General features: G+C 41.9%; 1 protein-coding gene across 1 annotated transcript; it reads right to left on the reverse strand.

Moving 5' to 3' along the window:
• HTATSF1 (HIV-1 Tat specific factor 1) lies at nt 1–13252 on the reverse strand. The gene is made up of 9 exons (XM_056859004.1): nt 13091–13252; nt 6611–6815; nt 6257–6304; nt 4915–5069; nt 3972–4135; nt 3156–3255; nt 2315–2404; nt 1872–2009; nt 1–449 (listed from the first exon to the last, which is right to left on the reverse strand). Exons 1-9 carry the CDS (start codon nt 13250–13252, stop codon nt 165–167), a joined length of 1347 nt encoding a protein of 448 aa, XP_056714982.1. The 3' UTR covers nt 1–164.

A 13252-nucleotide genomic window follows, 5' to 3' on the forward strand; every position in this document is an offset into this window, starting at 1 on the left:
AAATACTGCTTTTAATGAAACATCTCAAAAGCACACAATGATGACATCCTAATAAGGTAATATATGTATTGATTTGAATGCTGCCTGCAGTTGCTCTGAAGCACAGGAGAAGAGAGGTCTAAAGATTACCCTAAAGACATGCTTTTACAAATGAGTCCATAACGTTATGTCTCCGCTTCCTCGTCGCTGCCGGCAATGCTGCTGTCTGTGGACGCCGTGACTTCTTCATCAGCACCTTCTCCATTATCTTCTCTCTCGGTTGTTTCACTCTTCGGACCTCCCACTGGGACACTATTATCATCAGACTGCTGAACTCCTTCAGGCAGTTTGATGCCAGTTTCTGAAGTATCTGTATCCGGCGCAGTTTTCGGTGCTGCTGAATTCGGTTCAGCTAAAAACGTTTCCCACCCCTTCAGTCTCTCTTCCCTTTCTCTCGCAGTCTCTTCAACCTGTGTGCATGCCAGATGACAACATTAATAGCAATGAAAGCAGAGCTTGTTGCTTGCCAGTTTACTAACCAATGCTTTAGAGACCTCCCCAAAAGCTACTCTCATTATTTACCTTTATACTGCAGAAATTCCAAGAAACTCCCCTCTATTCTACATCAGCTCCATTAAATACTTAAAGTATAACGGGTATAAAAGAGTGGGTTCTTGTTTTAAGTTGTAGCAGCTGCTAGAATTCTAGGATATTTGCCTAAGACAGACTTAGGTTTCAACATCCTTCATAAACAAAACCTTAAATATTTAATACACACAAGTACCATGTAAAATGGTCATGCAGGATGAGATTTATTTTATTTTAAATACCGTATATACTCACGTATAAGCCGAGTTTTTCAGCCCAAAAAAAGTGCTGAAAAAGCCCAACTCGGCTTATACACCGGTCAATACAGTAGGGGGGGGAGGGGGGAAACTTGCCGCCGCCAGCCTGCCCGGGCACCTTCTCTGCGGGCCAGGAGCGGCCCACGTGGCCTCCTGGGCGCAGGGAGGGGGCCGCCGCCTGCCCGCATGCCTGGGGTGAAATTTGGGGTGAAATTAGGCACCTCGGCTTATACTCGGGTCAGCTTATACCCGAGTATATACGGTACTGTATTCTACTTTATTGTCCAACTCAAGGCAGCTACTAATCTAGGTGACAACATATTCAGATAAAAGAAAAATTAATCACAATTTAAAACAGTGTCAGACCAGTAAACTGAAACAGGAGTCCAGTTGCACTTTAGAGACTAACAAACTTTATTCCAGCATGGGCTTTTACTCATTTTATCAGATGCAGGAAGTGCACTTGATGATGTGAGCTCTAACTCATGAAAGCTTATGCTGGGCTAAATTCTGTTAATTTCTAATGTGCCACTGGACTCCTTCCTATTCTCGTTTTTTATTACATGGTTTCCATCTGGAATTATCACATCGGAAAAAACAAATCTCTCAACAGCACATTATACCCAAAAAGTTAATTTAAAAAGATGTGATTTACATTTTTTTTTTGTTAAAAGGATCAAGGGAATGCTCTGCTCATCTTTTCAGGTAGCTCACTGAAAAGAACCAGGGCTGCCACAGAAAAGGCCCTGCTCGTTTTCACTGCAGAGGAAAGGCATACATCAATCTAGTTTTCATTATAACAATGCAAACCTCAAAATATGATAGTATTGGGTCCTTTTGAAACAAATGATAAAGAGTGCCAGGTAAGGTGTCATTGAAACACTTCGCAAGTCTCTCTCATGGTTTTCAATGGCCACAGCTTTTGTTCCAAGCCATCTGGTTACAGGGGACGCAACACTTTCTAATCTATTATGAAACTCCTAAAATTAACCTCTATTTCATTCACTGCATATATTTGCAGCTTTCAAAAATCAGAGTCAGACTTGCCTGGTAATCAGTTACTCCATCCCATGTTTCAACACACAGCTGACGTCCACCAAACCACCGCCCATGGAGTGCCTGTATACACACATCAGCTTCTTCCGTTTCTTTGAAGGACACAGACGCGACACCATCCGGGTGCCTCTATAAAAGTGAAAGAAAACCAGCTACTACCAAATCCATAACAGGCTCTCTAACTACATAAAAAAATTGGTTTCATGAGGAGCAAACGGTACCCTACAGAGATACATATGAGCCATCCTCGGCTGTCTGGAGGAAGGCCACAATAACAGTTACTTTAAGTTGTAACGCTGAATTCTTTCAACTTATATGGCAACTCTGACGATGTTAAAATTACATCTCTCAAAGACAAATATCTTTTATACAAAGCATTAATAGAAAATACAATTTAAACGTATTTGATGTAAATTGTGGTAGTATATACCTACATCAAATATAATGACTTTCTTCACTTGTCCAAACTTTTCACATTCTGTCCGAAGGTCTTCTCTAATCTCGTTCAGAACTAATGGGTCCTCCTGCAAAGAGTGATACACATGTGCAAGCAGATGCTTTAAAAACACTGATTCAGAAAACCAGAATTTCAACATCCTGGTCATAACAGTATGAAAGCAACTGAAGCACTAAACACACAACTAAATTACATCACCAAGGATTATTCAAAAGCCGTTTGAATCCATACTGAGATTGGGGAAAAAGGGAAACATCTGAGTTCGTCCTTTGAAGGTAGTAAGCATGTGGTTTAGGTTAATGGGATCCAAGAACGAGTAGCATCTTACTTACGGGATTAAGAAAACAACCTGAAAAGTGCAGGTCAAGGATAAAGCGTAAAAAGACGGGGTGTGTGTGTGTGTGTTAAGGGAGATTCCTTTCAAATATTAAGATCAAAAGTTGGGAATTTAAAAAATCAATACATAAGTCAGTTTAGGGAGGTGGTATAATAATTGCTGATACCATAGAACTTATATTAATGCTTTAAATTCATGCTAGATTCTGCTTTAACATTTTGCACTCATGGGTGCTTAAAAGAAGAGACAGCCTATGGAGTGCCTGCCCATGGCAAAGGAGAATTCCTCCCCCTTCCCCCAGCATGTAGGGCTGCATATCATCTGAAACAATCCAAAGTGTAGAGGAATAATTTTTCCCAGGCAGGGGCTGCCTATGCACAGTCCAATACAAAAATGCAGCACTTTCACCAAAGCTTCTTGTTAGCAAGATTTTACTAGGTCCTTACATTAAAACTGGATGGCAGAGGATGAACGTTCCTACCTCAAAATCTTTCGGATGGAACATGTTTCTGATAATGATAACACGCTCATGCCGCAGTCTAACCTCACCCTCTTTCTTCTCAGGCCTCCAATCCAGCTGTCTAATGAAATAAGACAATAGTAAGAGATAGTGACGGGTAACAATTCAATGTTTCTTTAAAATACAGTTGCAGTAATAACAGCTATTTTCCCAACAGCATGAATCTGAAAGGTGAGGAGGAGCAATGACTCAGTGGTAGAACATATTCTTTGTCGACAGAAGGGACAATGTTCAATTCCTGGCATCTGTGAGTTAAAAGATCTCAGGTAGCAGCTGTTGGGAAAGGTCTTTCCCTGCCTGAGACCTTGGTGAAAGTGTTGGACTAGGATCTGTGGGAGTCTAGTTCAAATCCACTCTGCCTCATGAAGCATTCTGGCCGGTCACTGTCTAACCTACTTCAGAGTTGTGGAGGGTAAAATGGAGGCTGGGAGAATGCTGTACACTGCCCTGAACTCCTTGCAGAATGGATGGGATAAAAATGTAAACAAAACAAAATAAAACTGCTTAGAAATTTGCATTGGATTTTTAGGTCAAAGCAAGATACAGCAAGATCAACAAATACCAACCACCTGTACACAGCTCGGACTGTGTGTTCAATACTATTCCAACGTTTAGACAAACTGTGAAACAGCAAAATGTCAAGGATACTGGACAGTTTGGAACTGTTTTTCACTTTCTTTCACAAGAAATGTCTTTCTAGACTTCCATTTCTTTAGCCTGTTCATTTACACGCATGACTCCAAAAAGCTAGAATTATTTACAGAAACCGTAACCCACTTTTGCTGTTGAGACAGCTTTTTCTTGTAGTCTTTGCATTTCTTCTTCTTTTTGCTGGCATCATACTCCCCCTTGAGTTGAAACTGTGCAATTTCCACATGCAACTTGTAGCCTCTAATATCATTTTCATCCAGAAGTTTCAGCGCAAGTTCAACAGACTCTCTCTATTAAAGGAAAAGAAAGAAAATCCAGAGTCCAGGATTTTCCTTTCCACCTAAATCAAATGAAGCTTACATGATTTTCACCCCAAAGACCGACTTGTAAAGAGGTACCATTTTTTAACAAATACCAGCAGGGCAGCCATCTTAAAATGATGCAGCCCAAACAAAGCAAGACGTTTTTGAAGATTACAACTCATTTCAGTAGATACATGAAGCATTATTCTCACTTGGCAAGTATGCTTATATACACAGAAAGGTTCAAACAAACATGGGGGGGGGGGAAACAACACATGGACCTTATTACCAAATGATGTCAGAAGGTCAAACAATCTAAGATATAGATATATTACATTACTATTCAAGCAAAATCCAAAGAGTGAATTAGCCAGACTGGATGGGAAGTACTCCCAACTGGCGACAAATTGACAAAGCAAAGTGATTAGTGTTCAGAAACCCCATTTCACGTATTTTAAAGAAAAATCTTTTATAACCCACACACACACACAAACTGTTTAAGATGAGTCTTTTTCCACATGTAGAATGCTCTTTCAACCCAAATTCCTCCCAACAGAGAAGTACTAAGCCCCCTTTAACATTAAGCTCAGTAAGTTAAATCAATGGTAGAAGAAAAATACCCGTGTCATAAAAAGCCCCCTTAATATTCCAGTGTCTACCCAAACTAAAACAATTATGAAAAGGAGGTGGGGGAAGACAGAGGAAAGATTTATATCATCCAATATCTTAAGTATCACCATGAAATGATGACTAAACATACAACTGACCTTTAGGTAACAACACAGCCCATCTCCTTTAAGATTTCCCTCTTTGTCCTTGTATAGCTTAATTTTAGGTTCCTCTGTCACAGGATCACGCATAACAATTCCACATTTTGACATAACCTGAACAAACTCGTCTTTTGTAATGTCTGGCGGTAAACCTGTGCAGTAAATTAAAGCAGATGCAAAAAGCACACATATTAACACTAGCTGTCCAACCATCATCAATTCAATTTTCATAGAACTGGATTCTGATTTGTCACACACATTCCTAAAATTTTATAGCTCTGCCCTTTCTGACTTTTTTTTCTGTTCACTTTTGGGGCCAGAGTAATAGTGAAACCTTCCAAAATACTAGTTCTTTGGTCACTGTAGGACACAATCAAAATAGTCCTCTTGCAGTCGATGGATTATGAACACTGTGGATAACTCTCCTTGTACTATAATTCCCCTCAATTGAAACTCATGCCCTGAACAGCAAAATCTTCAGCCCCTGGCACAAGCCACAACTCTGGGTTTTTGAGCATGCATACCAGCTGAAATGCAAAAGCTTCTCACTGCAGGGAGTTGTAAATGACAGCAGACACCTGTTGCTTGTGTGATTCAGTGAGGCCAAAGACAGAGCACACTCAATTCAGCTTGGCCTTCCTAAGGCTGCAGTCTGGCAACCCTAACCCACAGCAAGAAGGCCTTATAAAATGAGCCAATGGGAAGCTACTAGACTTGAAACCATACCAACTGTGCTTTGGCACAATCAGGATCAGGCAGGAAGGAGGAAGTGGTTCCACCAAGGAAAGCGGGCAGGTCACCAATTTAAAAAACGTCCTCCTGCCCTCATGAAACAAGGAAAGGTTTCTTGTGCAATTTGCCAGTGGAAAAAACTGGAGCAGAGAGGAGCTAGCCCTGAGGGAATTTTCTGGATATTACTGGTCCTACTTCTAAAGCTCAGCAGTAATCACTGGTGTTCAATTAGGACTTGCTCTCAATTTCAGTCAACAGAAAGACCAAGTGGAGGAGGGTAGAGAGAGCATACACAAAAAAAAAACAACCATGAAATTTCACTGACTGCTGCTCAAGATGATGTGAATATACTTTAAAGTATTATGCTATGTATGTGCTCAGCTCTGGGTTTTTTCTTTCCAGTCACTCTTTCCTCTATTCTTTGTCTCAGTTCCAGACAAATACATTCTGTTTTACATTATTAGAATCAAAGAAAAGACATCCAAAGCATAATTGAATGCAAGCATATTGCCAGTTACCAAGCTATCAAACACCCTGGCATTCTTACTCACATACATTTTCTAACACATAATGGACAATCTGCAAATATTAACAAGCTGCTACATACCCGTTACGTATACATTTGTATTTTTCTGTTCTTCAACGTGAAACCATCCTAAAGGGGAGATCATGAGTAAATTAGTTGCATTCTAAGCAGACAGAACAGCCATTTATATTAAAATTCACATTTATCAAGCTTAAACCGGGTTAACATATCACAAACACAGTCTGCAATTAATCCTTTTACACTGGACTTTCGGAACCTGATAAGTAATCATTTTTGAACGGTTACAAGAATGTTCAGCATAAATGCTCATTTGCCACTGTTACTGAAGCTGATAATGCCCAGTTCAGCAGAAATATACATTTCTTCTTGATCAGGTGACTAATTTTAAGCTATGCACAATGCAGACCCCCTTACCTGCGTCAGGTTTTCTTTTCTCTCCTTTCTGTTTAGGTTCTGTTTGTTGTGACACTTTTTGCTCTACTGGCTGCTGGACTCCAGCCATCTTTGAATCCACAGGTGGTTTAATTTCAGTCTTTCTAACAGATGCAGATGAATTGTCTGAACTGTCGGTCGGAAAGCCATAGTTAGCATGATACGCCGCCAGGAAGTCTTCTGTCACCTAAGAGAGAATTCACAGAATATTAGTCTACAACAGTGGTTCCCAAAGTGGGCAGTACCCTGGGGGGCGGTGAGATTTCCTAGGGGGGCACTAAGAGGCAAGAGGGCAGCAGGGGGGTGCTAGAGAGAACTGTGTTGTTCACTACTTTACAATAGATCAAGATATGGCACCATGCTGGTAAATTTGGTGGAAACTATCAGAATTTTTTTTTCAGACTTTGAAGAGCTGGTACCACTTGATCAATTTCATCAGTTTTGTTGAACACATGGCAACCTAAAAGTTTTAATTTGATTTTGAAAAGATGTACAATTAATTGTTACTGTTTTGAAATTTTATTGTTGTTACCTTCTTTAGTGAGTCATGCAAACCCCTATTTTGAATAATGCTTTTCATAGGATAGGGTAGGGGGCGCTGGGGGTAAGTTTGTGGAACCAAGGGGGCGGTGGCCCGAAAAGTTTGAGAACCGCTGGTCTACAAGCTTAAATCACAGATTCAGTCTGAATTATTATTACTTCTAATGTTAGTCTAAGCTAAGAGGTCTTCAATATTTCCTGACTCAGAACCCACTGAGGCACAAACGCACGTTAAAACACAATCAGGCAACAGGAAGAGGGGGGAGCCAGGTTACGAATCCACCAGTGCCAAGACTAGGGGCAGCAGGCAAAAGTCAGGGGCAAGAAGCACAAGCTGAGCACCAGGAAGGGGTTCCATACTGAAGAACAATTTCAGGATAAGTGCTATGGAGGAATTCTCTCCAACAACCAAGCGACCACGCCTCGCTGCCCTGCTGCTCCTCTCAAGACACATTTAAAGAGAGACAGAAAACTTTGCATGCTTTCTTTCTAAGCACATTCGCTAGCAGCAGGTCTTTCCAAAAGGCAAAACAAACCAGGTCTACAGGGATCCAATCTGAGGGTCTAAAGAATTCTGGTCCAAAAACAACTCTAGAAAAAATTATTCAATTCTTGCTCCTGCTTTTCTCCAAGAAACTCAGAGCAGCAGCATACATCAATTACCCCCATTAAACCTCACAACATCCCTGTGAGGTAGGTTAGACAAAGAGAATAACCAGCCCAAGGTCACCCAGTGAGCTTTGTGATTGAACGGGGATTTGAACTCAGGTCTTTTCAGTCCTAATTTGACTCATTAACAGCACCACACTGTCTCTGAACTAATGACTCTCAAATCCTGCAGGGTTCGATTACTAAAATTCTAGGAGTACTTTACTTAAACAGCACTACAACTGATCGACAAAGAAAGAATACTGGAGCAAAGTATGCCTACAACATTTATGGACAAAGTAAGTTTACAACAAAATATGAACACGATTTTTTAAGGAATTTGAGTCAAATCAGTTTTGTTGTTTGTCATTAACAGCAGACAATAGTCTTCACCTTTCTCCCAAAAGGATGTCAACAGTGATGTTGCTTTGTTATCAAGAATTAAGAAATATCCTGAGCACTTTTTGGAAGCCCATGGCACTCCACCTGTTAAAGGCACTGCGACCACACCGGGAAAGAAAAACCTCAGCCCACACAGTCAACACGTGATTTGTAGGTGGGAAGGTTTCTGGCTCAGAGTACTCTGCATGCTTTGCATACAGAAGGTGCTGTTTTAAACCCTTTCAGAGATAAGAATCTCAAGTACCGGTAATAGGTGTGAGGAAAGATCTTTTTCTGCCTAGGCTCTGGAGAACAGTGGCCCATCAGAACTAGCAGCATTGGACAAGACAGCATTGGACAAGACCAATGGTCTGACTTGCTAGAAGGCAATTTGATATGTGGGAACTAATGTAACATCAAAACTAAGATCTTCAAGGGGCTCCGTACAAATCTCACCTGTGCAATAGCCTTATTAGGTGGCCATAGCCAAATCACCATCCTGCAAGCCCTTCCACATACACACACCCCAGCAACACCAGATTTAAAGAGATAACTATTTCAGTGATAGGTAAAGTAGGTTATGTGAAACACTTTGAGGTACCACAGAAATATTATTATTACAAGTGGGAACACGCAAGGACTTGCAGGGGCATATCATTTTTTCCTCCTCCACTATCTCCTCTTTCCCTTCACTGAAAGCTCCCAGACTATCTTCCCCTTTCCTGCTTCCTTCTCTCCTTCCCATCAAACCTACCGTTACCTGTCCCTCTGTCTTCTGCTTTCCCTCCCCCCAGCCGCCTCTGCCTAGAAAAACAATGGCTCAGTTGTATGGTGCCAGCCACTGGGCCAGGCCCATGTGCATGGTAGGGAACCCTCAAAGACTTGTGGGGTGGTACCTCACTTTTCCCTCCATCCTTCTCCCCACACTATTCCTTCTTTCCCTCCACCTGGTAACCCCCATATCCTCTCCCCTTCCCCTGCCTCATTCTCTCCTTCTCAAGCCATTCACCAGCCTACTTTTTATCTACATCCCATCTTCAGCTATATTTATTTACTTCATTTTTACCCCACCTTTCTCCACAGCAGGAACAAAAGCAGTTTACATTATTCTCCTCTCCTTTTCATCCACACAACAAGCCTGTGAGGTGGGTCAGGCTGAAAGTATCAGACTGGTCCAAAATCAGTGAGATTCCACATCCAGATGGAGATTCAAACCTGGGTCTACCAGACCCTACTCTGAAACTCTAACCACTACACCACACTGGCTTTCATAGGGTGGCTGCTGTTGAAAAGCAGCAAGCAGTCAGACCTAGCTGAGTCATGCAAGTCAGGTGGTATCAAGTCAGCCAAAGGTTACTGCCAGGCTTAGGTTTGCCAACCTCCAGGTGGGACCTAGAGATCTCAAAAAATTACAACTCCAGATGACAGAAATCTATCCACCTGGAGAAAATGGCTGCTCTGGAAGGTGGACTCTATGGCATTATATCCAGCTCTCTCCCCTGTCCAAACCCTGCCTTTCTCAGATTTAACCACAATCTCCAGGAATTTCCCAACCTGGAGGTGGCGACCCTAGACAGGCCCCAATGATTCAGGCTAAAAGGCTAAATGCTACAATAGGCCTGGAAAGAGCCCTGACCCCTCCCCCTCTTTTTACTGACAAAAACAAGTGTGGAATCTGTGGTTGCCTAGCAATGGCCACTGAGGGAATCTGTTGCTCAAAGCTACAGGTATTCCATTTATCATTTTGGGCTTTTTTTGAACCAAATGTATTTCTTTAGATTGAAGGTTTTTCTGCAAACCTGGGGCATTGCTCAGGTTTGTAGAAAGATCTGTCTTGCCCATTCACTGCTCCAGTCTCTAGATTTAAGTATCCTCAGATTTAAATAACTTCACTATTAGAATATAAGATTATGATAGGCTTGTAGATAAGCACTGACCTTGTAACCTGTGGCAAGCAAAACCTCCCTCCAAGTGACTAGGTAAGGAAACTCTTATAAACAGTAAGGGCTGATTCTTCCCTTCTCCCCCTTTTAGACTATCAATGTGCCACAAGTGGGAAGACACTAAACAAAGGGAGAGGCCAAGGTTAGAACCTGAGATACCAGGCCTTTTACAGTATAAGGTACATTAATGTGTTCTTGAGCAAATTGCTATAAGTACACCATTGTACTTTAATCAGAGGGGCCATAGCTCAGAGCACGTTTTGCATGCTGAAGCTCCCCAGATCCACTGAACTGATTCTGGGGATCTCAGAAAGCAGGAGCCAGAAAGATCTTTCTCAGCCTGAGACTCTGAAGAGCTGCTCCTTGTCAAAGGCAACAAGTTTCAATCGTTATAATCATAAAATCATAGAAATGGAATGGGTCATACAAGCCATCTATAGTCCAACCCCCTGCTCAATGCAGGATCAGCCTAAAGCATCCCTGACAAGAGTTCATCCAACAGCTGCTTGAAGATGGCCAGTGAGGGGGCTCACCACCTCCCCAGACAGCTGATTCCACTGCTGAATAACTCTTACTGTAAAAAAAAAAAATTCCCCTAATATCCAGCTGGTACCTTTCTGCCCGTAATTTAAACCCATTATTGTGATTCCTATCCTCTGCTGCCAACAGGAACAGCTCCCTGCTCTGCATTATTGGAATGGTACCTGCAATTTAAAAGCCTCTTGGGTAAAAGGCTTGAGACAGACAGGTCTTTGCTCAAGACCCTAGAGAGCTATTCCTAGACAGAGTAGATAATGCTGGGGAAGATGAACAAATGGTCTGACTCAGCAGAAACCAGCTTTTAGTAGAACTCACACACATATATATTTCCAGGTTGGAAATAACAGTTTGTGAGTTACTTTTGCAAACTTTATTTCCAACATCGTTTTATTAATGCATTTGCTAATCCGAGGCTCGACAAATCCCAGGGGCTAGGTCACCATGGCATGTAGAAATTTCATTGTGGAGTTTAGTATATTCAGCAGTTATTTGATTGTAGTTACTCTTTGGGATTCTCAGTAAAAGTGCAGAGGCTTTTTATAAGTTTATATCAGAATATTTCATTCCATGACATAAAAATGCATGTGTATGAAATTCTTGATATTGCTTGTTTATATGTTCACTTTATACCATTCAATGGTGCTAGATCAATTCCTTTCGTAAACGGTTGATTTCTATATTGTCTCCAATAGTCAATTAAATTGAGCTTTTAAAAACAATAATTATACAAAACTGGGAATGTTGGGTTAGATGTTAGCTTTTTTGTGATGAGGACAGTCATTTTTATGTACTATAATATTTAACAAAATTACAAGTAACTGAAGTTTAGGATGAGCTTTTGTGGTAACAGCAACTAGAAAATACTGCAATTAAAATACAAGAACTTGGAAACATGAGTGGCTCCTAAACATTTGAGCTGGTTACCAGAAAGTTTATCAAGGCCTGCCCTAATCTTCATTCCCCACCCCCCTACCCAGGGCGGGCATCACTGAATTTTAATACAATTAAAATGCCTCATTCATATTGGACAAAAGCAAAGGGGGAAAAAGAACAACCCATGGCCTTGGGTCCTCATATCTGCGAGACTGTCTCTCCCCTATGTTCCGCCATGGCAGCTTCACTCATCCGAGCAGGGCCTTTGGCAGGCACCAACCTGCAAATGGGCAAAACCAACTACCAGTACACACGCCTTCTCCGTTGTGGCCCCCACCTTGTGGAATGGCCTGCCCAAGGAGGTCAGGAAGGCTCCCACTCTCCTGCTTTTATGCTAAACTGGATTATTCAACAGGGCTTTTCTACACAGGCAATAGGGTAGTAGTGTACAAAAAGCTTTGCAGTTACTTTCACACAGCCCAAATAATGCACTTTCAGTGCACCTTAACGATCATTTGCAAGTGGATTTTGCCAGTTCACACAGTAAAATCCACCTTCAAAGTATATTGAAAGTGCATTATTTGGGCTGTGTGAAAGTGCAAAGTCAAATTATTAGAAACCGTGGTCTGTACTACGGTGTATAGCTTGCTGCGGGTTGGATCCCATTGTGTAATTTTGCATCATTTAACGTGTCATGTTAACACTTAAGGTTTGCTTCAGTTTTTTCAGGCTTCTGTTTGGTTCTACACTGCAAATCCTATTTCATCATTTACTGAGTGTTCCATTTCGCTGACTGTATTGACTCACTCTGTGTAATCCGCCTTGATTCCCAATGAGAAAGGCAGTCTATGAATAATGTTAAGAAATAAAACACATAAAGCAGCTGCAAATAATTAGACTACTTTAATATTTGACTCACAGTGGGTAGCCGTGTTAGTCTGTCTGCAGTAGTAGAAAAGGGCAAGAGTCCAGTAGCACCTTAAAGACTAACAAAAATATTTTCTGGTAGGGTATGAGCTTTCGTGAGCCACAGCTGAAGTGAGCTGTGGCTCACGAAAGATCATACCCTACCAGAAAATATTTTTGTTAGTCTTCCATATTTAATGTTATCAGACGTACAGAACACTTAAGTGTCAATATTATGACCACCTATAAATTAACGCATAGTTATGTTGTGGAACTCCCTGCCCCAGGATGTGGTGATGGCTGCCAACTTGGAAGGCTTTAAGAGGGGAGTGGGCATGTTCATGGAGGAAAGGGCTATCCATGGCTACTAGTAAAAATGGATACTAGTCATGATGCATGCCTATTCTCGCCAGGATCAGAGGAGCATGCCTATTGTATTAGGTGCTGTGGGACACAGGCAGGATGCTGCTGCTTGTGGGCTTCCTACAGGCACCTGGTTGGCCACTGTGTGAACAGACTGCTGGACTTGATGGGCCTGGGTCTGATCCAGCAGGACTCTCCTTATGTCCCTTGGGGGAGACCCCTCCTCTTCCCCTCCCATCACATGACGTCACACCGCCCCGCCCCTCACCTTAGGGAACCAGGCCTTCTTGTCGCGGTCCCACTCGTACTGGGTCCCGTCGGTCGGGTCCGTGTAAGTCAAGGGCTCGCTTTCCCCTTCCGCATTCTTTTTCCCATACAGTTCCTGAAGCCGCAACTGCTGGTAGAATTCCTCGTTCCTGTCCGAGCTCAT

This window comes from Euleptes europaea, chromosome 13 (genome assembly GCF_029931775.1).
Source record: "Euleptes europaea isolate rEulEur1 chromosome 13, rEulEur1.hap1, whole genome shotgun sequence".
NCBI classification, from domain to species: domain Eukaryota; kingdom Metazoa; phylum Chordata; class Lepidosauria; order Squamata; family Sphaerodactylidae; genus Euleptes; species Euleptes europaea.